This window comes from Vombatus ursinus, unplaced genomic scaffold (genome assembly GCF_900497805.2).
Source record: "Vombatus ursinus unplaced genomic scaffold, bare-nosed wombat genome assembly UNPS02008216.1, whole genome shotgun sequence".
Classification (NCBI taxonomy): Eukaryota; Metazoa; Chordata; class Mammalia; order Diprotodontia; family Vombatidae; genus Vombatus; species Vombatus ursinus.
Window position 1 is genome coordinate 24121 of NW_020947994.1, and position 25472 is coordinate 49592.

At 37.8% G+C, this 25472-nt stretch overlaps 2 protein-coding genes across 3 annotated transcripts in view; both read right to left on the reverse strand.

Moving 5' to 3' along the window:
* Positions 1 to 16314, reverse strand: part of LOC114034141 (lymphoid-specific helicase-like) — a 32608-nt gene extending 16294 nt beyond the window's left edge. The window contains exons 1-10 of the mRNA XM_027849744.1: positions 16204 to 16314; positions 15680 to 15804; positions 9864 to 9986; positions 8685 to 8741; positions 7114 to 7150; positions 6968 to 7029; positions 6589 to 6630; positions 4815 to 5042; positions 3079 to 3261; positions 2155 to 2298 (exon numbers count right to left, since the gene is read on the reverse strand). Of these exons, the coding sequence (XP_027705545.1) occupies positions 2155 to 2298; positions 3079 to 3261; positions 4815 to 5042; positions 6589 to 6630; positions 6968 to 7029; positions 7114 to 7150; positions 8685 to 8741; positions 9864 to 9986; positions 15680 to 15804; positions 16204 to 16234 (1032 nt within the window). The 5' untranslated portion in view covers positions 16235 to 16314. The remainder of the gene's footprint in view (positions 1 to 2154; positions 2299 to 3078; positions 3262 to 4814; positions 5043 to 6588; positions 6631 to 6967; positions 7030 to 7113; positions 7151 to 8684; positions 8742 to 9863; positions 9987 to 15679; positions 15805 to 16203) is intronic.
* A 5053-nt stretch (positions 16315 to 21367) lies between these two features.
* LOC114034139 (TBC1 domain family member 12-like) overlaps positions 21368 to 25472 on the reverse strand; it is a 128875-nt gene continuing 124770 nt past the window's right edge. For both annotated transcript variants that reach the window (XM_027849742.1, XM_027849741.1), the window contains exon 13: positions 21368 to 23373. In XM_027849742.1, the coding sequence (XP_027705543.1) occupies positions 23305 to 23373 (69 nt within the window). In that variant the 3' untranslated portion in view covers positions 21368 to 23304. The remainder of the gene's footprint in view (positions 23374 to 25472) is intronic.

A 25472-nucleotide genomic window follows, 5' to 3' on the forward strand; every position in this document is an offset into this window, starting at 1 on the left:
AGGACCAAAACCCCACCAGGCCTTCCCAACCATTTCACCATGGTCCGAGTTTTACTTGAGTACCCCCCATCAGCAAAAAAACTTTGCACATGCACCCCTATATACATGTATTTAATCAATCTATAAGCATATAGAAGTGCTGTGTGTCAGGCATCAGGCTAAGCACTGGATTTATGTAATTATACATATAGCTGAAAGCACTAATTATATATACTATAAATTCACATAGAAAATAGAAATTTTAAAAGAATGAGATAGATTAAATAATACTTGATTTGACAGTCAATAGGGAAGCACTAGAATTTATCATGCAGCCAAGTGATTAGTCCAGACCTGCACTTTAGGAAAATTCTGTTGGCAGCTATGTATGTCACAGAGTAGTGAGGGGTGTAGTTTCAAGTGAATAAGGAGTCAAGGAAAAAGAGGCTGAAAACATAGGAGACTGGAAGAATAATAATGTCTCCAAAGAAACGGGGAAGGTTCAGAAGAGGGTTGGATTTTGGGGAAAGATAAGAGCAAATTATCTATGCTGACTCATCCTGTGCTACTCCCACTTTCTAACTGATGAAAAGAGAACATGTATGCTCAGGGGGTAGAGGGTACAGAAAGCTCATGCTCACTAGCTTAGATGGCAGAGCCCCTACTGTGGTGACTCAGGAACAGAGGCACCAAGGGGAGGGCAGATAGCCTTCAGAGACTGAAATTTGCCTGTAGAGCCGCTGTGGGTGCCTGAGCTGGCTGATTACAGCCTCCCTGAGTAGCCATCTGAAGGACAGTTGTGGAAAAAGCAATGTGAGGAAGTGCTAGAGGAGATGGTGACACAGCTGGAATTGGCTAGGGTGGGGAGGATGGAATGCAACCTATCTTCCTATGCTCTCACTGGCTTCTCCCTGGGGTCCTTCCAGGCTCCACTGCACTGCACTGTCTCATGTCTCTGCATAAAGGCAGCTGAACACTGTGGGGAGATCAATGGATGTGAAGTCCAAGGACTCTCACTCAAACCCCTCCTCTGCCCTTTCCAGGGTAAGCTTGGGCAAGTTCACTCAAGCTCTCTAAATCTCAATCACCTCTTGTACAAAATGAGAAAGTAGATGAAAAGGCCTGGAAAGTCCTTTTCACTCTAACTCTATGGTCTTATAGCTTCAAGTCCATTTTAAACCCTTCACCTAAACTTCTGCAAATAATCCTAAAAATATGGGCCTCTGAGACTGAATAATGGCTAATAATCCCCTATGTCGCCTCTTTTTACTGTGCTTATTACCTTCTCTAATAATACTTGGGCTAAAACCACTATTCAAGATCTCTCTCAGATCCTACTTCCTGATAGCAAAACCAGAAATCAAAGAATCAGCAGCAAAAGTACAACAATAAGAAACACCACAGGAGCACAGTTAAAAAAAGGAAGAAACCAGCTAATACAAAAACATAGTGGAGAGAGTGGGAAGAAAAGAGAAACATTACAGTGTTCAAGAGAGCAATAAATAAGAGAAGCAGCAATTAATAGATCCCAAAAGTTCTCGATTTTCTTGTTCTGTTGCATCCTTTTACCACCAAAGAGTACAGCAGATTCAACACTTGGGTGATAACTTACAGAAGCAGAAATAAACATGTCAGAAAAGGGTGCCATGAATTAATGGCTAGAATATCCTGCCACACTCTTGCTTATGTTTAGCTCTATCCCTACCATCCTGTTCATGTGAAGAAGCAGAATAGGACGAACTTCAAGAGAAGCCTGAACATATTTAAGTGGGCTGGATAAATTCAGTAAAATAAAAAATGTCATAGAATAGACCTCAAACATATTTAAGCGTCACACCAAAGGTCACAACACAAATGATGCTAAAAAGTCATGACTACAATTGCTAACTTTCAATCTGTTTTATTTTGATAGACTTAAAGCCTCAATCAGTTTTCTTTACAAATACGTGCCAATTGTCAGAAAGGGAACTGGGCAAGTGTTTTAGATGAACTGGAAGGACTGGGGGGACACGACGTGGGGGGGGGGTTGCAGAGAGAAGAACCACATAATATCTAGAAAAACAACTCCAAGTCTACAGTATTAAAAATCAGTTTTATTAAGATGCATAGGATAGTATATTACACAGATTATAATAAACAATTATATTTGGAGTTATATAAAGCTGATCTGTTTACCTGTAGAGCATTTCTGTCTCTCATCGCTATCTCAAAGGATGTAATTACCACAGGATGTATCTGCAATGTCCCATCACGTTTATGAATTTTTTGTGCCAATTTTCGACGTTCTTGTTGATCTCCATGATACAACATAATAGGAATCTAGGATGATAATATTATTTATGATAAACACAACAAATTTACACAAATCTGGGGAGAAAGCTAAAATTCCTCAATTACCTGACTTATGTTTTACTATGTTATTCAATAAAATGAATCCAATATTACTTTATCTACTATATGGGAAAAAACCTTTTTTAAAAGTCCCAAGCATTAAAATAGTTGAACACAATAAAATTTTACTAATTTGCTTCAAAATACATTGTACTGATTTCGTTTTGTCTTTGTATACTACTCATTACTAGGAAAGGAAAAAGACTGTTCTGGCTCCACATTGAAGCCTCCCTGATGACAACTGGATACACGTGACATAAGTGAAAATAAGTCAAGAATGACTCTGAGCGCTAAGTACAAACCTCAATGACTAGAAAGATGGTGGTGCCCTTGAAAGAAATAGGGTCACTCAGAAGAGGGTCTGTTTTAGGCAGAAAGAGTTCTGTTTCAGACATGTTGAGTTTGAGATACTTAAGGTACATTCAGTTCGAAATGCCCAATAGCAATAATACATGGTGAGCATAGGGCTACATGCTATATTGACACTGATAGAGATAACTCACGTACCTGAAATGTCATTTTAAAAAAGTATAAAATATCCAGGGAGGACCACCATGTCTATTCTCACCAATGAGAAGGGGCAAAGCCCTCCAAACCTGGCATTGGCTGCATGAGAAGTTCTGGAAGAGCTATGATTTACAATGGTAGTAGAAGAGTGCACATTAATGAGAACACTGATTCATCAAAGTATATGAAAATAATTCTTACCTGTGGTGTAAATCTTTTGAATTCAGCCATCCAGTTAGGAAGTGTAGACAAAGGACCACACACAAGGAATGGTCCAGGTACTCCTCTCTCAACCATCAATGCAATTGTAGCAATGCACTGAACAGTCTTTCCTAATCCCATTTCATCTGCTAAAATGCCATTAATACCATTTTCCCAAAGCATCTGCATAAACCAAAAAAAAAAAAAAAAGAAACGTAAAGAAAAGGAAAAAAGCTGTAATTAAATCTGGAAACATTAAATTTGTACTCTTCATGAGAATTTCATGGTAGCATTCGTTGAAGAAAATATCACTAAATTATAAGCTCACTATTAACAGTTGTTTAAATAATCCTGACTTTCTGAGTGTTTAGATAATTTCTAGGTCACAAATCCACTACATGATTCCAAAGTGCAAATGAAAAAAAAAATCTCAAAAGATTAGGGAACTTTACAAACTTTAACCTCTAAAAATAGCTATTAAAATCTTAAATTGAATAAGTGCCTAAACAACGGTAAGAAATACCAGTAGGAAGAAGCAACATAATGTAGTAGATTATTAAGAGATAATAAGGATTCTGGTCCCAGTTCTACCACTGCCTACCTTTTGACCTTAGGCAAATAAACAGCATCTCCGAGACTCAGTTCCTTTTTCTGTAAAATTCAACATATTCTGAAAGATCCATTCAAGCAGCTGACAGTGTGTTCATGGAGTTGGGGAAAAGGTGTAAGGGGATGTTGAGGATGGTGGCTAAAATAAGCTATTAGGATGGAGACGTGGTACGAGCACAGCTGCCCAGGCTCACGTTCAAGACCAACTAACTGATTCCAACTATCCTATCCAACTCGATTATACACGATTTCAGTTTTGGGGACTTTATTTTTTGTGAGACTTATTTTTTTGGCAACTGTCTTACAAACAGTCAGAAATTAGAATTGAGAAAAGAGACTTATCTGACCACACCTACAATCCTAGGAACTAAGCTGGAAGTTATGAATTTTAGAACTAGAACAGACCTTTCCAATCCTATCACTTAGCAAATAAGGAAACTAAAGATCAAAAATTATGTGGCTTGGTATAAGTCAGTTAAGTGGAGAGCCTGAATTTTAACACAAGTCCTCTTGACTGTAAATGCAATACTCTTTTCACTACAGAATTGGTGTGCCTGAAGAATCTGATCCTAATCTTGGGTTAGTCCCACTGAAATGAACCTCAAATAACCAGATTCAAGATTGAGGGGACAAGGATGATGGTAAGAAACTTGGATTCTTGTCCTAACTGCCTCTAAAGAGCTATGAGAGCTGGGTGAGTCAGAATCTCTCTAGGTCTATTTCTCTATCTGTAAAATGAAAAGTACAGCCTAGATAATGTTTAAGATAAAAATTCTATGATTGCTATCTGATCCAGAAGATTATTACAAGAAAGCGTCCAGCATGGCTCCTGATTTTTGAATGAACCTTTTAAATTAAGAGAAACAGACCCAGATTGAAACCATATGAGGCTTAAATTGAACTGAATGTACCTTCCAGAACCTGTGAAATCTAGGATGTCTGTCAAGAAGGGGATGTCATATAATATACTTGAAAATCTCTTAGCCAAAAACATAACTTACAAAATAGTTAAAATTAGGCAACAAATTATGCTTCTTCATTTTACAAAGACTCATCACAGACAGAATTATAGTGGACAATGAAAAATAAACCTTCAAATGAACTTTTATTAAAGCAATAATTCCTACCCTAAGCCACTCCATGCCTTCTACTTGGTACCACCGCATTATTCCTCCTGTGAAGTGCTTCGGTTGTTGAAAGGGTACTGCCTGGCCATTACATTTCCTTACTGGATCTAGAAAGTATTTAGCATTATGCCGAACAACTTGAGATAATCTATCTTTAATCACACTATTTGTATCACTACTTTTCTGAAGATCTTCTACAGAAACTTGTATGGAAGAAGAGCTTTCATCCTATAAGAGAAAAAAAAAATCATTAGCAATTCAAGCTGACAAGGCTGACTTCAGTCTTGATTATTTACCAGACGACCAAATGGTCAACCTTATAAACTTTCCTGATCTATAAACATTCAATTGTACAAGATAGTACGGGAAACAGACCAAACCTTGGGTAAATCCCTTGAGATGTCTGGCCCCCCCAAACTTCTCTGGAATGTGATTACAAAACTCTCTAATTCTGTAATTCTTTTAGTCACAGGATAGCTAATCTTCCCAGTTCCTAACCAGGCATATAGACTCCTAAAAATATTTTGTTAGAGTTTTAACTATTTCTCAAATTCCAATAACAACAAAGCCATCTTGCTCTTAGGATACCTTTCCTGGAAGGCCATTTCCTAAACTCCTCAAAAAACCCTTCTCAGTCATGATTCATTATCTTCTGCCGAAAAGAAAACTAAAGATTCTAGAGATTCTAGCTTTCATAAAGCATTAATTTTCATCTGCATGCAATTTGAGGAGTGAAAGAAATTCTATCAAACATCTCTTATGGGCATAGTATTGTGTTAGACATTAAATACCAAGTTAAGATAAAATATCCATGTTCTCAGTCTAAATGCTCAACTTTCTTTAAAATTATAACTGACAGTCTGTTACAAAGGACCACCCATTTACCACCACAAGGTTGACATCCAGCAATTTCCTTTGTTGTGCTTACTTAAAATGTTCTAAGGAAAAGTCAGCAAGGTTTAGGGCTGAGATAAGAGAAGTAAATGGCTAAAAATTTGGGAATCCAAATGTATCCAAAATATACAAAAAGGTTATAAGATTATATCTTTTCAGAAGAGCCAAATATTCAAAGTTAATTCTGTGAAATAAGGGATGGAGGTTCAAGGAACCCTAAAATCTTAGTGTAAAAACTACTCACACAGTATATATAATGCACAAATCTATACCAAAAAAGTACCAATTATCATATTTACTAACACAGATTAATCTCACACACCTAACCTTAAACATAAATTCATATACCATGACATGAATATAAATATACTAAAAGAACAGGTGAAGACCAATCAACCAACCTTTTATACAAAAAAACACAAGGTAATTTTTTTGGTAGAAGAACAGGAAAAACCACTTGGGGTAAGGTTATGTCAGTAAGGTCCTCAAAGAGGAGCTGGCATTTGAGTTGGGCCTTCAAAGAAGGTGGGGATTCAAGAGACAGGTGAGAAGAGAGTACATTCCAGGTATGGGACAGATGTGTGTAAGGAATACCAAGAAAGCCAGATAAACCGCACTGTGGTATTCACCAAAGAGAATAATGCATAATTGACTGGAAAGGTAGGGTGGAAGCAGGTTGTGAGAAGGCAGAAAACATGTGATAGTTAATGGGAGGGAATAAATGGATAGGTGAGAGATGACAAGAATTGGGGGAAGAGACTGAGCTGGTATATGAGAAAGGCAAAAAAAAATTAAGCAAGAAGGATTAGGTGCATTCAGCTAGTGCTCAGAGAAACAAATACAGAGTTCAAATTTGGCTTTATTATTATAAATCACTTACCCAATTGTCTTCTTTCTTCTTCTTAGCCACTGACAAAATTTCCTTAGAAATGAAGGAGGAAAAGGTGAAGTTAAAAACATTCTAGTAAAACATTTTTTCATCCATCATGTTAAATCAATAAAACAAGCATTTTATTGAGCTCTTAGTACATACTGAGTAATGAGATGTAAAAGACATAACACATATGAAAGTGGTAAATGGTAGGGAACTGACTTAAGAGTTACAAGAATTCTAAAGGAAAGTACAAGCAAAAGGTTACAGATGCAAAAATAGGAAATAGAAGGACACAAGAACAGCCTCACTAGCTAAATGCTTGATGAGAAAACAACTCAAACAGTTATTTCTTGGGTTTGGAGATAATGTTTTATGCTTTCTTTACCTCTTTTGACATGACTTCTGAAATATTATATTCTTCTTCTCTTCCTCTTTTCTTTTTCATAACTACAAAAATAAACAAAAGATTAGCATCCTAACAAACTCTAAAAGAAAACATAACCTTCAAAAACTAGGACAAAAAAAATTTACCTGGTTTTTCTTCACTTCCATCAGTTGATTTTTTCCCCTACAGAGTAAATATTTACAACATTAAGTATTTTCCTAAAATCCTTAATCTTATGACAAATGAATTTATTTCTTCATTTACTTGGAAACTGGAAAAAGTATAACCAATTACAAATTTAAAAAACATAAGCTACAAGGTACATGACAAACTGGCAACTAAAAAAACACAATATTCTATCATCCCTGTGGCTTATAGCACCTGGTGAGAAGACTGAAGAAACAGAGATCATATTCAGTATTACAGATTATGCCAATGTGTAAATATTCTTAGTAGTTATGCTCTGTGCCTTTTGGTGAGTAATCCAGGTACTTCAAGACAAATGTCTCTTGCCAATGGAATTTAGGCATTTACATAGGCAACTATGCTTCCCTTACAGATTTTTGGTGCTATCTATAACCTTGTACTTTCTGTATTTCTCTTGAGTAGGAGGAAAGAGGAATCAATACATGTACCACTTTCAAATTTCTGTTACTCATTCTTATTGAAGAATGCTTTATGAAATCCAGGAGGGGGAGAAGTAAGATAGAGGTAGAGAGAATATGGCTTCACAATCTCTTTTATCCTCACCCTTAGAAGTAAGGTTTTTCTAGGATAATGGAACTGAGGAAACTAGGAGTACTTCACAAGTTCTCTGGGGAACTTGAAAGAAAAAAGTCAAGGCATAGAAAGAAAGTACAACAAAGGTAAAGATTTAGGCTGGAGGGGAGGGAGCAAAAAGAACTATTTAAAGAGGAATAGGAGCTATTTTTTTAAAAGAATAAATAAAGGGCAACACACCAAAAATAGACAACATGCAAGCAAAAAATGTGAGAAGGGAGAGAGGAAGGAGGGGAAAAAGAAAGGGAGGGAAGGAAGAAGAGTAAAAAGGAAGTTTAAAATTTATAAGAGCAAAAGACTTAGACTTAGGCTATGTTAGTGGAATGAAATATGTGGCAGGTAAGTGTTGGGAGAGATTCATATATGGATGGCACAATTTTTTGGCCACAGCACTTCATGTGCTATATGCAATGTACTGAAAGTAGGAAATGACTATATCTGAAATTTCAGGAGCAGTCACAAAGATCTATCCTAGAAATTGCTACTCTTTCTGGTACTGTTACTTGCCTTCAGTATGTAACTGAAAATTTGGGTAACTGCTATAATAAAATGCTAACCACCACAATTTTTAGACTCTGTGCTATAGATGGAAATATAAAACAAATGGTCTCAAGGAAGACCTGTTGGAGACAAAGATTTCAGGAAAAACCAATGCAGGCTGCTTTTCATTAGGGAAATACAGTTAACTTTCTCGTGGTACATGAAATGGATTCAGTCCTAAATGTTTATGAGTATTTACTATGTTTTCCCCAAAACATAAATTAAATATGGGAGATATGTAGAAAACAGAAACTCTCTTACAGTAATACAGGAAGGGGGAAAAAAGTTTTAAAGCAGTATTACACATTTTACTGAGGCTATTTTCCTGTCAACGTTAGAATCAGAAACTTCTTCAAGACGTAATATGCTATTTTAAAAATCTAATTTAACAGATTACCTTTGAAATTTTTAAAGCCTCCTTTTTTCGCTCCAATTTCTCTTTCCTCTTCTGTTCCTGAGAAGAGATATCTTAGTGTCCTTAAAGTATATACATTTAATGACTTTCTGATTTGCAGAAGCACAGTCCTGAAAGGGAGGTACTTTAAAGATCATATAGTTCAAACCTCTCATTTTGCAAACAAGGAACCAGAAACTTGCCATAGCTCAAACAGGCAGAGCCAAGAAGCAAAGACAATTTCTTTGACTTCACATCTACCTAGTATTCTGCCCACTATACCATAATACTGTTTATTTGGTGTTAAATATAGGGCTTTGTTCTAGATAAAAGGCCAAGACTCCTGTTCCTGAATCCTATTTTTTTTAAATAGTATTACTAAACTTATGATTAAGACTACATGAGTTTTAGGGGACTACATTATATCCTAATATTTATAAGTATAATTTCTTTGGCCTATAACTTACATCAATACAAAGTGAGACTGAGAAAGTGGATATAAAGCATGTCTTTGCATCCAAAATATAAAAACAACAAAATAAAACACACAGATATGTACCTATTTCCTTCACTAAGTTCTACCTCCAACATGTAGAAATAAACCTAGATTCTCAAAAGGTTTGCCAAGAGAACACATACTTAGGCAGTTCAGATTCAGCCAGAAAGTCCTCAAGTATGGACCCAATGGCAGTGTGTCTGTCTTATGAAGACTTGTTCAGGCGTTTTTCAGTCATGTGTGACTCTTCATAAAACCCCATTTGGGGTTTTCTTGACAAAGGATAGTGGAGTGGTTTGCCATTTCCTTATCCAGTTCACTTTAGAGATGAGAGAACTGAGACAAACAGGCTTAAGTGGAATGCCCAATCACACAACTAGTAAGGATCTGAGGCCAAATCTGAGCTCAGAAAAAAGAGTCTTCATGACTCCAGGCTCAGTGCTCTATCCATTGTGACATCTAGCTGCCCTTACGAAAACTAGTCTGGTTAAATTCAGTGTGACCAGAAAGTTAACGAGCAGGTAAATTCTGGCCACAGTCAACTCATGAAGATCTAGGTGTCTGGGGCATTGCAATCTATGTCATTCATGAAGATGAAAATTCTTCTGAAGTACTAAAGGATAGGATTATTTTTAAAATTTTACATTCAAATTAAAAACTAACAATAACTATTTTCAATTACTCACCTCCATTTGTTGTTGTTCCATTTTGGTCAACAAAAATTTGGAATATATATTGCTTTTTTCAAGTAAATGTTGAAGTCTCTTGTAGCGAATTTCATTAGAATCTCTATCCCAAGACATGCGAGCCTACCAACAAAAGATTTTTTTTCACTTATTATTCCATGTCTCTCTCAAATATAAATATTTGCAGTATATCCTATAAAAATTCAGTCAGTAATATTATGTTTTAATGTTTATATGTGAACAAAAAAAGCAATAAAAAATTATACAAATACAGCTTACTTACACATATCTTAGAACCAGGGCTAAAAAAAAAAAAATCTAGTACCTTATTTAAAACTCAAATAAAAAAAAACTGAATATTTAAATTAACTTTTAAGTTTGTTATTAGAATGCTTACAGGTAAAAATTCTGACGATACGGTAAAACTCAAATATATTTTATAGAATAGGAAACAGTTTTCAATTACATTAATATAATTAAATGCTGGGTTGTTTTTTTTTTAACTAAAATATAAAATGAATACTGTACTAGCTTGGCCCTCCAGTGGTAGGTGACTGTGGCTTTTCCTGGATTATGCTAGCAAAACACAAACTCTGGCAGATACAACTCCAAAGAAGAACCTAAGAACTGGATATCAGTCATCTGAGGATTAGCCTAATTAAGTTCAAAAAGGCTTATCATCAGAAAGTCTGTCAGCAGGAGAGATATTTTTTCAGGTTTAGCAACACATGGAAACCAACTACTAAGTGTGGAGAGATTGCAAACTACATGAATAAACATATCAGATATTTTGGTTAAATTACTTTCTGCCCTAATGTTTTCTTGTACTGTGACAAGTTAATATTATTTAACTTTTCATAATCTATATAAACCAGAGTTCACGTGGACCCACGTAGACCCACAAGTCAGGAAGAACTGGGTTTAAGCTCTGCCTCTGACACTAACTAGTTATATAATCACAAAGAAGGGATAAGATCACAGGATCAAGAATTCACAACTGGAAGAGACCTAAGAAGTCATTTAGCCCAACTCCTTCATTTTGTAGATAAGGAAACTGAAACCCAGAAAGGTTGAGTCACTGTCCAGTCACAGAAGTTCTGCCAGTCCTTCCACTACCCCATTTACTGACTGTATTATGCATACTATAGTATATACACTTCTACAAGACTTGTGAAAACATACACAAAAAAACACAAAGAACACATAAACTCTGTCCCGTTTATTTATAATCTAGATGAAGTCACAAAAAACAAAAAATAAATACTTCTGTCAACTAACAAAGCTAATCTGAGAGACAGAATTTACTATGAGCTAGAATGGTCAGGCTTTAAGAGGGAAAAAAAGCAAACTACTGACCATGATTCAATTTGGGCCCAATCCTCCCTTCCAGCCTTACCTCTCCCAATTATATCCCTAAATGAACCCTCAATTCTATTCAGATTGATGAAATACTACAACATACTCATCTTTCCTTCTGGGCCTTTGTTCATAACATATCCCTTTCTCCCCCCACCCCCACTACCCAAAAAGGAATGCACTTTTCCTTCCTATTTCCAATCTTAACCCATTCCTAAATGCCCAACTAGAGACACTTACTCTATGAAACATAACCTGACTAGTCCAAATACATCATCCGCATTTCTGTATATTATCAACAAAATCCAGCAGGAAAAGAAAGAAAATTCTACTCAAAATATCTACAGAATATAAAATATAAAAAAACAAAACCCTTTTAAACAAATACAGTTGGGGGCAGGTAGGTGGCGAAGCGGATAGAGTACTGGCCCTGGAGTCAGGAGGACCCAAGTTCAAATCCAACCTCAGACACTTAACACGTACTAGCTGTGTGACCCTGGGCAAGTCACTTAACCCTGCTGCCTAGTGGGGAAAAAAAAAAAAAAAAAAAAAACAAATACAGTCAAGCAAAATAATTTCCCACACAATAGTGTAGTAGCTCTTTATTTTTTTTTTTAGTGTCAAAGAACTGGAAACTAAGGAAGTATTAATCAACTGGGGAATAATTATGTTTTATTAATGAAATGGAATATTACTGTAGTAAAACATGATGAAAGGGATGATTTTAGATAAACTTACATGAACTGGTACAGAGTGAAGCAAGTAGAGCCAGGAGAACAACTTATACAACAATGTAAATAAAAACATTGAAAGACTCAAGAATTCTGATCAATGTAATAACGACCCTTCACAAGTACTGACATTGAAGGATGTTGACTAACAGTCAAGATGTGCTTGGACACAAGATGTAGAAGGAGATACACATTTTTGTACATGGCCAATGTGGGAATTTGTTTCATCTGATTATATGTATATCTGTTAAGTGAGTTTTGCTTTTTTTTCCCAATGAGAATGAGAAGACAAGAATAGGGCTCCAAAGGAGAAAAAATAAGAAGCCACCAGAAAAAAAATCAGACAAGCAAGATGTTTGAAAGTTGCATGCTTAATTTATCAGATACTTCAAAGGAAGGACAAGCTCTACATAATAGAGATTCATGGTTTCACATATAAGCCCAGTCCTTATGTTCTAAAATGTTATGTGGAAATTCTCATTTTCTTTGATATTCAGGTTAAAAAAAATGTAAATGTGCAGACGCCCCCCAAAATCTCCCATAAAACATACCAAAAAAATAAAGAAGTAATAATTGTAAGACAAAAGGTTTAGAACTGTTATTTCTTTAGTATAGGGAACTCTTGGGTAAGGAAATTTCCTCTATCCATGTAAATGAACACATTCCCTGCAACTTATTATGGTCCTTAGAGAGTTGCCTAGAGCAGGTAAGTTAACTGACTATTCCAGTATCACACAATCAGTCTGTATCCAAGGTGAGTCTTGAAGTCAAATTGTCCTGGCTCCCCAACCAGCTATTATATCGTGCTGCCTCTTCATAAATTATCAAATTTATAAAATACAATTTAAAAAGTATTTTGATATTAAGTTACAGTTACTATCACAAAGAGGCACTAATTGCTAGGTGGCTAGCAAAACAGCATGGTGAGTATAAAGTATTAACATTTACCACTTTAGAGAGGATTGGAGGAATTTTTTTTCATTATATTCATCATATACCTGTCATTAGAAAATCAGTACTTCCCTCTCTAATATTCTAAGCTAATTCATGTTTTTTTCAATAGGACCATAGAACTGGAGCCACACAGGACCTCAGAGCCCACCTGTCCCACCACCTCTTCATTTTAAAAATGAGGAATCTGGGACCCAGGGGGAGTAAGGCACTGTTATTAACAGAAACTGAACTAAGTCATCTAATTCCAAAGCTAGGGATCTTTCTACCACACTTCGATGCACTGAGGTAAGCATTTACTGAGTGCTTACCAAGTGCCAGGCGTTATATCACATGGTAAGGATAGAAAGACAAAAATTAAAGATTTTCTACTCTCAAAAGAGTTTCCATTCTATCCCCACGAGTCACTTGTGTATGATACATACAAAATAAATACTAGGTAATTCATGGGGGGAGGACAACAGAAAGGGCAGGGGCTGAGAGGCAGAAAAGTCTTCCCATCTTCAAAGAAATCCAGGGATTCTAAAAAGCAGATTCCTCTGCTTTTTAGTAACTTCTGGGCAGAGTAGACAAGCCTTTCTTCCCAAGGCCGTAGTCTTCCCAATTAACAATAGCTTTCTTTCCAAGGGAGATGGTCCATGAATACCCAAAGAACCTAACGGAGTGGATTTCCTTCTGGAGACAGTACCTCCAAGGATCCTCCCTCCTTCTTTCAAAGACAAACAAGACGTTTTCTTTAACAGTAAAAAACTTTTAAAAAAGTAGAATCTATAGAAAGATGTCTATTTTTTCCAGAATTAGAAGTGTTCTTCTAAATGTGCCACAAAGTATACCCTTAACAAATACTGCCTAAGTGCAATACTCAACAGTATCTTACACATTACTTCAAAGTATTTTCTAGTTAGAATGTAGTAGTAAGAATCAAAATGGGAAAGTGAAGTAGTCAATTCAGCCTCAGTCACTTACATGTGACCCTAGGCGAGTCACTTAACCTCTGTTGACCTCAGTTTCCTCAAATGTAAAATGGGAGATAACAGCAATCACCTCCCAGGGTTGTTGTGCCAATCAATAGTGAGAAAATCTGTAGAAATTGCTTAGCGCAGGGCCAAGCACATAACAGGTCCTATACAAATGTTTAATCCCTTCCCCTCCAATCCGTCGTATCTTAACATTGCCAAAGCAGGATCAGTAATTGCATTACACGCTGCTGGACAGGTCATTATAACACATCAGGTACTTACAGAGCACGGGTTTGGAGCTAGAACGGACATCAGAGACCATAGCCCAGCCCTCTCACATGGGGGGTAACTCAGACCCAAGGGCTCAAGAGATGTGCAGTCATCAGAGGTGAATGCCAGAGCAAGGGTTCAAACCACAACACAGCGCCTCCCTCCCTTCGACGTTGGGAGCCACGGTTTATTCCCTTTCTATATTAGGTAACCGTGCTATCAAAGGACCACAACACAACTAGAGTGCCATCCGTCCTAAATACGACCTCTTTCAGGATGAGGAATAAAAAATAACTGAAGAGAAAAATTACAACCTGGGTAACTGTTTTATATGTAGAAAATAAGATTCACATAGGAAACAGTTAACAATTGAGCCGGTTATCTCATAAATATCTCATGATAATCTCTGCACATTTCAATGGATCTGTAATTTCATCAATCCTGCTGCTCTCTCCAATGGGTCAGAATAGAATAATACATCCAGTCTTCCAAGTAGGAGCAACGGGCTAGGGGTTTTCTACAGATCTCTTAACACTGCTTGGATACTAAAGAAGCACACAAATCGTCCACCAGTTAACTCACCTGCCTCCCCTCCTTTTAGTCACAAGCCTCCTAGATAAAGGTGAATTAATTAAGCAAGTAACGTTTTCGTATCACCTTAAAGTCACACCAATGAATGAACACATCATGCAGGCACTTCAGACACTACTCAGAGCTAGAACACAATTTTAAAAACTAGCAGTTTTGTGTACTGTCAATTAAAGTCCTATTTCTATGTCTCTCTCTGTGACGTAAGTGCGCTCTGGATTCTCAAAGGCTGTGTCAGTAGAATGAAGTATGTGGTAGGTAAGTGTTGGTAGAGCTTCATATATGGATGGCACAATTTTTTGGCCACATCACTTCACAAAAAAGGCATGAAAGGATTGTAATCTGTATTGCTGGAGGGAGTACCAAGTACTAAAGAAATTTCATTAAGTGTATGTTTTCTTATTTCGTATCAGAATATGAATCTAGAGCAAGAAGAGATTTCAGAGGCCATCTATCTTCTCTCATATTAATTTACTTCAAATTGAGAAATGAGAAATCAAAATGGGTGGAAATGGTCTTTAATAAACAGGAAGAGGAAGATAAAGATTCTGAGCTTAATGTTTTATGTTCTCACAATGAACTAATTGAAACAAATGTGTGTAAATGTAAGATAGGGTTAAAATGTTCAAAGACATCATGCTGGCATTGTTTTTTCGGAAAATTCACAAAACGAACAATTTTTAAGAAAATGTACAGAAAGCAGGAGCTGTTATACTTTAAGTGTTTAAAAAATTTCCAAATAAGTTTTTAAAAATATAAATTATTTACTGTTGTAAATAACTGACATCTAAAGCAGGCTTACTTGAAATAATGACACTGGCACTACTGCTCTAAGATACTCAAAATTTCCAAAATGCAAAGAAATGTTAAATATAAATTTCAACGTTGGAAAAACAAACTAGGCTGTTTTAAATGTATGCTCTTTTTTTTTAAACTTGGAAGCACTGCTCTGTGACGGTACCTTCTCCAGCATTTTCCGCTCTCTCTCCAGACCGACTGCTTCGAGTTGCTTTTCCTCTTCCAGCATGGCTGGGGTGATCACCGGGGTGTCGTCTGGGGGCTGAGCCATCTCTGCCGCCTCAAGTCCTGTGTTCAATGGAGGGGAGAAATGGTTCTCGAGCACCGAGAGCGGATGCTGCGCGCGCGGCCAAGCCGGCTGCCCGCCCGGACGAGCTGCCCCGGCCCGCTCCCGGCCCCTCGGGGCGTCCGTACAAAGCTAAGAAAGACTTAGCTGGGGGGCGGGGGCGAGCCCAGCGAGTACAGGGAGGCGGCCCCGGCCCCCGCCCCGAGCAGGACCACAAGCCCGTCAATCACCCGCGGAGAAGCTTCGTTTTCGCGGGAAACTCAGCGCGGGGGCGAGGACTTCCCAGGCTTGCTCTGGGGCCGGCCCTCCCCCCACGGGCTCCGCCGCCACTTCGCTTCCCCCCTCAGCCGCCTCTCCCCAGGCCCCCAGCTTCCCCGCCCCAGAGCCGAGGGCGCACTCACCGCCGCTCTGCTGCAGGCGCTCGGCAGGCATAGCCGGGGCACAGGGGCGAACGAGGGCACAGGCGCAGCCGCACTCCCCGGACGGAACTCCGGAGCAGCCTGCAAACCCGCGCGCCAATTTTCGCCCAACCCCCTGCTAAGCCTCGCGAGCCTCGGTCCTCTCACGAGACTCTCTCGGGGAAAACCGCGCGCTTCTCCTTCCCAAGTCCCCGCCCCCTCCTCGTTATCCCCTCCCCGTCTCCGCCCCCAGTCTCGCGGGGTTTCCTGTTCTCTCCCTCCCCACCCCTCTCCCCGCAGGGTCAGGTGGCAACTGTCGGTTTCCAGGTTTAGTTTAGGATCTCGTTGAAGCTTTGAGCTTTCGTGCATCCTTTCTGACGGTCCTGGCGGCCAGAATTCAGTCAGAATAGAGAGAGAGAGAGAGAGAGACAGGAAGTACAGGGGAAGGCATTTTTATCTATTCTCCATGAAGCACCTGCTGTCTCGAGAGGACGCTGGCCCTGGAGGCAGGGAGTCCTGAATTCAAGTCCTCCCTCAAACCCATAGTCCGACCTCCCAGTGGCGTCATCTAGAAAATGAAGGGTTTGGGCTGTGCGTCCTGGCCCAGCCCTGCAACTACCAGACTGCTTCCCATAGTGTCTGCAGCCATAGCTCTGGAGAGGAGGGATCGGCTCCCGCCCAGCCTGTCTAGACTCGCAGGAGGAGCGGGCGGGTGTAAATGAGCGCTGGACCAAACCTGAAGCTCAGCGGTGCACGCGAGAAGCGATCTGGGCTCCAACACCCTTCTTTCACACGTGAAGTCGTGAGCCCAAACTGCCCTCGGAGACGCAGGTAGAGCCAGGATTTGCAAGCAGTGCCATTTTTTCCCCTTAATTTTAATATTTTGATTTTCCCCCTTTATCACTTCCCACTGAGTACACCCCCCACCGTCCAAGCAAAACATATCTACACGTTGGCCGTGGCCGACGATCCAGGTGGCCCATTTGACACCTCCGCTGAGACGTGAGAGGTGGGCTCCGTTTCTCCACCACTTTTCTTAAGGCGTGATTGGGCACTGCATCAGAGTCCTGAATTCTTTTATGTACAAAGTGCTTTTTCCAAGGCATGAGATCCTGGTGCCAACTCCCCATCTCCCCCCCAGTGACTAGCTTCCTTCTTAAGACTTTTTTTTCGTAGCACTTTGCCTGGCTCTTTCTTGCCCCCATTACTTTGTTCTGTATCAGTTAACTTGTGTAGACTCTCATCTCTACTAGTAAGCAGTCGAAAACATTTATGAAGCACCTGTTTATGCCAGGCACTGTGCTAGGAAGAGGGATATGCAGAAGAAGAAGAAAAAAAAGCAAAACAATCCTTGGCTTCTAGTCTACATTCTAATGGGGAAGACTGTATGTGCATGTATCAGTATATACGGAATATGTACAAATTGAATCTAAGGTATCTTTGGGAGTGCACTAGCCCTTAGGGAGATCATGAAAGGATTTGGGTAGGAGTTGGTACCTGTGCTGAGTCTCAAAAGAAACTAAAAATCCCAAGAAGCATTCCAAACTTGGCGACCAGGCAAGGTAAAGGCACAGAGACACAAGTTGGAGCATCATGTGTTCAGAACTGCAAGGGCAGTATGACTAGATTGCAGAATCCAGGGAGTAAAGTATAATTAGACTGGAAAGTTAGCTTATGGGGCCAGGTTGTAAGAGCTTGAAATATCAAAAACTGAGTTTATATTTGATTCTAGAGGCCGAGAGCCACTTAAGTTTTTGGAGCAGAAACACTTGAGCAGAGACATGGTCAGATCTGTGCTTCAGGAAAATCATTACTGCAGCTGTACAGATGAGAAAATGAAGGATGAGAGACAAAGCTGTGAATCCAGTTATAACAATTTAGTAATAGGTTAAGAGTTAATGAGAGCCTGAAATAGGGAGCTGGCCTGGGAGGAGATGGGTGCAACAAATGTTGTGGAAAGAGAATGGACAAGATTTATCAAATGATTAGTGATGTGGGTTGGGAGTGAAGAATTGAGAAAAACATGGAGGTTGAGAACCTTGGTGATAAAAAAAATGGTAGTGTCCTCAACAGTAATAGGGAAGTTTAGAATCAGAATTGGGAGGGAAAGATGAGTTCTGTTTTGTATGTGAGTTTGAGATAACTGTAACTAAATATTCATATTCCATATGAAGTTTGTTGATCCTCAGGAGAGATATTTCCTCATGCTCCATCCATTCAGCAGCATGAGGGGAATAGAGGAGGAGGCAGACAGAAGAATTCAGGGCTGGGGTTTGACAAAGCAATGAGGTGAGATCAAAAATAGAGGAGAGTAGAGAGTTGAACTAGTCAGTAGGAGTTTGAGATGAGAAATGCTTGAGGGAGACCAAATAGGAAGTTATTGCAGTAGTCCAGGAAAGAGGTGATGAAGGTCTTAAGGAGAATGGTAGTTATGGGAGTGATGAGGTGGGGGATGTAGGAGACGTAGAAATAGAAAAGACAAGATCTGCTGACTGAATGAATATGTAGAGTGAGAGGAAAAAAAGAGCCTAAAGACAAAGTAAGCACGTCATGGATAACGAATGAGCTGAGACTAAGATCAGACAGGTAAGAGAATCAGAAGGAAGCAATGTGGGTGGTCAAAACTGAGTCAAAAGCTGAGAAGAGGTCAACGAGAGGATCAAGGAAAAGCCATTAGATTTGGCATTTAAGAAATCATCGGTAACTTTGGGGAGGGTGGTTTCAGTTGAGGTCTGCAGCCAGAGCGCAGAGGATTTAGGGAAAAGTGAGAGGAGACAAAGTACCACAGAATGCTCTTGCACTAATTTGTATTGCAGAGCACTTATGTGTACCCCTCTGTGGCCTTAATAAATAAAATTCAAGTTATCTTAATTGTTATTGACCATATACTATTTAAAGGTTTACTGATGAATGTGCTATATGTAAACAACAAGTTTCTCGGGATACTTCAACCCATCTCTAACCAGCTTTTTAAAGGAACTCTTTCTTGATCCCCAGATTTCCCACCTACTTGTGCACTTGTTCCCCAAAACTCCCTTAACCTCATATTTAAAAGGAGGGAGCAGCTGAGTAGAGCATTAAATGAATGCTGAGGCAGGAGAACTGGGTCACAGTCCAGGATCTGTTATCATTCACTACCTTTCTGAACCCAACTTTCCTCATTTTTCAAAATAGGGGCGATAATCCTTGCCTACTTAACAGGATGATCCCAATAATCAAATTTAAAAGCTATGGAAAATCTCTGAAAACTATATAGAGGGTTATATAAATATGATCATTATATGATTTAAATATAAGTTGTAAAATGAGAACACAGACAAAGGTATGTAATCAATTCTTGTCTCTATTTTTACATTTACTATCAAAGCTGTATCAATTTTATCATAACATGTTTATTACAAAATTGACTTCCAAATACATTGTAATTGTACAAAAGTCACTTAATAAAACCATGAAAGTTTCCATTTTTCTTAATGTCAACAAATGAAAAGGTTTTGCAATGCAGCAGAAAGGTAACTTCCTTAAGAATGGTCACAATAAGATAAATTCAGCCTGCGGCATATGGAAAAACCTCACCAAGTGAGATTAATTATGGGAAGACTAGTTTGAATTAATAAAATAAAGAAATGTTATTTTCAAAGCAATGAAATTTTACTTATTTCTAGGACATGCAGGAAACCTAAAAGTGTGGTATGAAAGCAGCATTGTTTTTAACAAATAAACAAAGATTTATAATTAGCATATTAAAGCATTACCTAAGTACCTGTGGGCCCTGCCACTTTGCAATTAAATTACATGTTAATGAATGCTTCTAAAAGCATTCTAAAAATCCATTTCTGCCAAGTAGCTGAAAAAGTTTTGTTTACATTCTCCCTTTCCTAGAAAACTAAAAGGCAAATCATTTCTATTCAATTTTCACAAATGCTAATCCAGTGAAGTCCAATTTAATAAGGTTTTACCACATTTGGGAATCTATGACAGCTTTTTATTAAACCCTGGGTAATGGTTTGATATTAAATTAAAATGTCACTTATGCCACACAGATACAGCTTTTTATTATCAAGAGGGTAGATTATTCACCCCAAATTTAAAATTCCAGACTGACTTCCCTGTACCACAGACTTTAGGGCTGCTTTACTCCCAATTTGTTCTCGTCAGTTGTTGTGTTCTCTTACGGAATTCAAATTAATTTTAATAGCAACCTTAGCAAGGCAAGAAATAGGCATATTTGTTGCTACCCAAAAAAATTACAATGCAGTGTAATGTCAATTAAAAATGATTTGGGATCACAGGTTTGAAATACACATATTAGTGCAACTATATTGAAAGTGAACTGAACTAGAGAAAAGTAACATCAATTCAAAGCTACTGGAAAAGTTGTTAAATTAATCTCAGAGACCGTAGAAATTTCAGTGCCTTCTTGCTAAAGATGGATTATCTCTTTAGAGTTCAGTACCAAACTAATCATTTAAAGGCATTTGACCGTGGGCGTATGCGCCCAGTGGATCTGAGAGATTTGCAACTTGCTCTCAATGGGAACTGCTATGATGAATACAAGAACTTGGTGCCTTCTAGCGGCATTTGGAGTAAGAATGCTCGGCTGTAAACTGAAGGGATATTGCCCAGTCACAAAAGGAAATGGGAGTAAGAAAATATCCTGGGGCAGCTAGGTGGCAGAGTGTATTGACAGAGCACCGGCCCTGAACTCAGGAGGACCTGAGTTCAAATCCGGCCTCAGACCAAACACTTGACACTTACTAGCTGTGTGACCCTGGGCAAGTCACTTAACCCCAATTGCCTTAAAAAAAAAAAAAAACAAGAAAATATGCTGCCAACTTTTTTAAAAAGTTACTTTGCATAAGTATACAAGCGAAATAATACTAAACTTCACATTATTATGATGACATAGTAAAACGTTTTCCATTTAAAAGAAAATTTTAATAAAGTAGCTATCTTACACATTGACATATGAACTGTGTACAAATGGCTCATGGGCAAATACAGTATGCTACTGCAGCTGCCAATACTGCCAGTCCTTTAGGACCAAAGGCCTGGGGCAATGCTAAGCAAGAAAAATTTGGCAAAAAAAAATAGTTTAGTTATTATTTTCCAGCTTCAGTTAATTAATGCAGATAACCCAAAAGTAATGAAGACTCATTTCAAGTAATTACTCTGCTTACAATTTTATTTACATAGGAATTGTTATTAGTGGTCTTTAATGTATCCCTTGTATTTACATTTTTATATACAAGCTTATACTTGAAAGGTAAAGAAACTGTACAATAATAAAACAAAATTGGAAGAAATAACTTGGTTCCAACTAAAGAAATGAATACATAAAAATAAAATTTAACTTAGACATGTAGTATGTGATGTCAATATGGTGACCACCAGGGTTCAATGCTCAATACTTTCCAGGGCCATTGAAAACAACCAAGTAGGTAACTGGGCAGGAGGGAATGACTATAGTCATTCATTTCGGACATTCGAGTGGCTTTGTATTATGACGCGAACCCCCCCCCCAACATTATTTCACAGAAAGTTTTCCTCCCCCTAGCAAGCTTCACTGCTCTACTACTAGGAGCAACTACTGAGAGGCCCTCCCAAGTCACAGTGCTGGAATAAACAGGGATGGAAGTAAGTGGGCACTCTCAAGTTCTATGTTCCTAAAGAGGCGGTCACCACATTAACAAAGATACCAGACCTGTTAGCTTGAAGACTACATATTAACAATATAAATAATGTGCTTAAAGGTAGTTATAAACCGAACTGCAACATAAAAGCATTCTTTAAATAAGTAGCATGTTATGCAGATACTGCTCTTAACATTCAAATGATTCATTTTAGTTCCAAAATTAAAATGCTGTAGTGATAAATTTGATCTCAAGTCTACCAGTGATTAACATAATCAATACACAATAAATATCAAAGTTTGACTTATTAGAAAAAGTTAATGTTCAATTGTATTACTGCTATCATTCATTTCCATTGATTAAAAAATTAGGTTTTTTCATCATCTAGAGCACATTTTGCAAGTCATTGACTTGGCTTATAAATTAAGGTTTCAAATGTCAAATCTATTTACAAAATTTTGTTGTTCAACAGTGGAAGGATTTTAAGTACAAAGAATGTCAAGTCTTTGCCAAGCACCATGCTACTTAAAACTGTCAGCATTACATACTAGGGTAATTTCTTTACTGTGATTACACAATCACTGTAAAGTCTCACTTTAACATTTATGGATTGACTACCAAAACCAAAATTTCTGCCCATTAAAGTGCAAAGAAAAACTTTTCCTTCCACCATTTTTTCCCCATTTTCATAGTGTTTTATGACTTCATGAATAAAATCATTTCTTAGACTAGAAATGGAAAGGCTAACATTCCTCTGTTAAGAATCTCTTAAGGAATGTCCACATAATTTTTCTTCAATAACAAACATAAAATATTACAGGAAAAGAAATACCTGAAACCAGTGAAGTACAATCTACCACCAATATTTCCAGTTCCTGAGTTACACATATTTGCCCCAACTGATGGATGAAACTGAATGACATCAGTGACCCAAATAAGTTTAACCCAATGTTTCATAGTCTTAGGCACATAGACAACAAAGAAATTTATTTGGTCCATAATATTTTCAACTGGTTAAATCTGGAGGTAATAACTATACTGAGGGGTTTGGTTCAGAAAGTAGTTTGGGGTTCAGACAATTTAACATGCCCCCTTTTGACCTCCAAAAGTGCCTTTCTAGTAACTGTTAAAAAGAAAATAATCATGCCTCAAAAACTTTAAGTACCAACCAAGATTATTTAAAAATTTTATTGCATTAAATTCTTTACCTCAAATTATGGAATATGAACTAGCAACTTTCAAAGTTTTTCTTTGTGAAAACTGTTTTCCCCACACAATACTTTTTAAAAATTAATACTGGCAACAGGATATCCATTTATCTACTTTTGCCACTGAGTGAAAATTCAACATCTGTCCATCTCTCTTGATTCTTCTGGATTTCTCCAATATTTTTCTCTAATGTTTTTCACGTAGAAAAAAGTATTTTATTAAATTGTTTTCTACATTTCAATTAGGCTTTTAATTGTGAAGATTAGCTTTTCAGTGCTGGACTATGATTCTTGTCCCCTTCTTTAATATCCTTCATTACAGATGCAAACACCTGAAAATGATTTGAAATAAAGATTAACTATTGAACATTCTCTCTGGAAATTCCTTTCTGGGAATGCATATTAAATTAATTGATTTTCAACAGTAACAGACTGCTGGCTATTAACTTAAAAACAGAAACAAGTTTTTTTTTAAACCATCAACACTGTTTCTCCACTCCACCCCATCCCCCCCCCCAAAATTGCATCCTTACATTTTGCTTTGTTAGGCCAAATTTTAGATTCTAATGTTATGGTTATCACCTGGCAGAATACCACTAAATTATCATTTGGAGAAGTAGTGTGGAAAAGAATAAAAAGCACTAGGCTTGGAGACAAGGGTTCAAATTTGGTTCAAATCACTTAACCTGTCTTAATCTCAGTTTCCTCATGTGTAAAATGGAGAGAATACTAGAGACTAGTCTACCTCTGAGGATCACTATGAGGAAAGCATTTGGTAAACCTTAGTGTGCTATACAAACATGAATTATTCCTCCTCTGAAGCTCCTAGATTCCTTTTCTATAGATTGCTGATGAAACTGTAACATATGAATTCATAGCAATATCCAAGGTGTCTACAAAGTCTCTATTTACTACACATTTCCTCTGCTAAAGTGCTAGATGATAATAAGAAAGTTAAGTCAAGAATCTTGCATTTGACATTAACCATGCCAAGTCTCATTTTCCTCATCATTATGGGAAAAATAATAACTCATAACAGGCTTGTATGAGAATAGGTCTACATAAAAGAAATCATGCAAATTTCAAAGCGTCAGATAAGTATCAGTCATTTTGGTTTTTGGGGGGTTTTTTTGTTTTGTTTTGGTTTTTTTTTGTTGTTTTTGTGAGGCAATCGGGGTTAAGTCACTTGCCCAAGGTCACACAGCTAGTACATGTCAAGTGTTTGGTCTGAGGCTGGATTTGAACTCAGGTCCTCCTGACTTCAGGGCCGGTGCTCTATCAATACACTCTGCCACCTAGCTGCCCCAGTATCAGTCATTTTGAAGGAGAAATGTATAGTGGACACTGAGTATCGGGGTAAAGATAATAAAGGTAGAAACAGAATAACATTGTCATCAGAGCCTAATCTAGTGAATTAGATATAGTTGTGAAAGGGGACAGAAGTCTGCTGAAGCTCTGTGACAGAAGCAGTGTCCCTAATTTCTCAACTTACCTTAATAATAATTTCTCCTTTGAAGTATAGAGGAACCAAGGAGAAGTTCTAAATTTGGATCTGATTGTCACAAACAGTTCATGAAGTGGAAATGAGGGGAATCTTGTAGGGAGAGGAAGGAAGTAACTACTACATCTTAGTGCTTATAACAGAGGTGGCAGAAGTATGGCTTAATATAACATATACCCTCAATTTTAGGAGAGCAGAATGGATCAGAGGAAGGGCAGACAAAATCTCAAGCACTATCATTCTATAAGGAAAGTCAACACAGGACAGAGAGAAATCTCTCAAAAATGAAATTCTGAAGACACAAACAGAAATAATTATAATGTAGAGGAAATAGAGAAGTTTTTCACAGAGAACAATACTGATAAAAAGGAAACTCATCAACCAATGTAGATTTTTAAAAGAAATATACAAAGGTAGAAGCAAGGACAGGTAACAGAAAATAAATCCCAGAAAGTTCCCTCGATTTCTACCCCATGAATTGTATATGACAATCAGATTTAGAACAGAAATTTTCCTTGGTTCCTTTTAAAGGAAGAAATTATGAGTTTATACTCATGAGATGTTCCTCTAAGAACAGTATCAAGATTGTTAGAGCTCAGTATGCAACATGGCTGTCAGGAAAGCTAAGGACAGCCCAAAGAATGCTTTGTTTTTAGCCATGCTGGAGAAAGAAGTTTGAAGGAAGGGATAGGACTGCTATTCAGGGTGAACAAGACAATGACAACTGCTGCTGCTGCTTTTTTTCTCTTTTTTTATTCAGTCCTGTCTGACTCTTTGTGTCTCCATTTGGGATTTTCTTGGCAAAGATACTGGAGTGAGTTGCCATTTCCTTCTCCAATTCATTTGACAAATAAGGAAACTGAGGCAAACTGGGTTAAGTGACTTGCTCAGGGTCGCACAGCTAATAAGTATCTGAGGCTGGATTTGAAT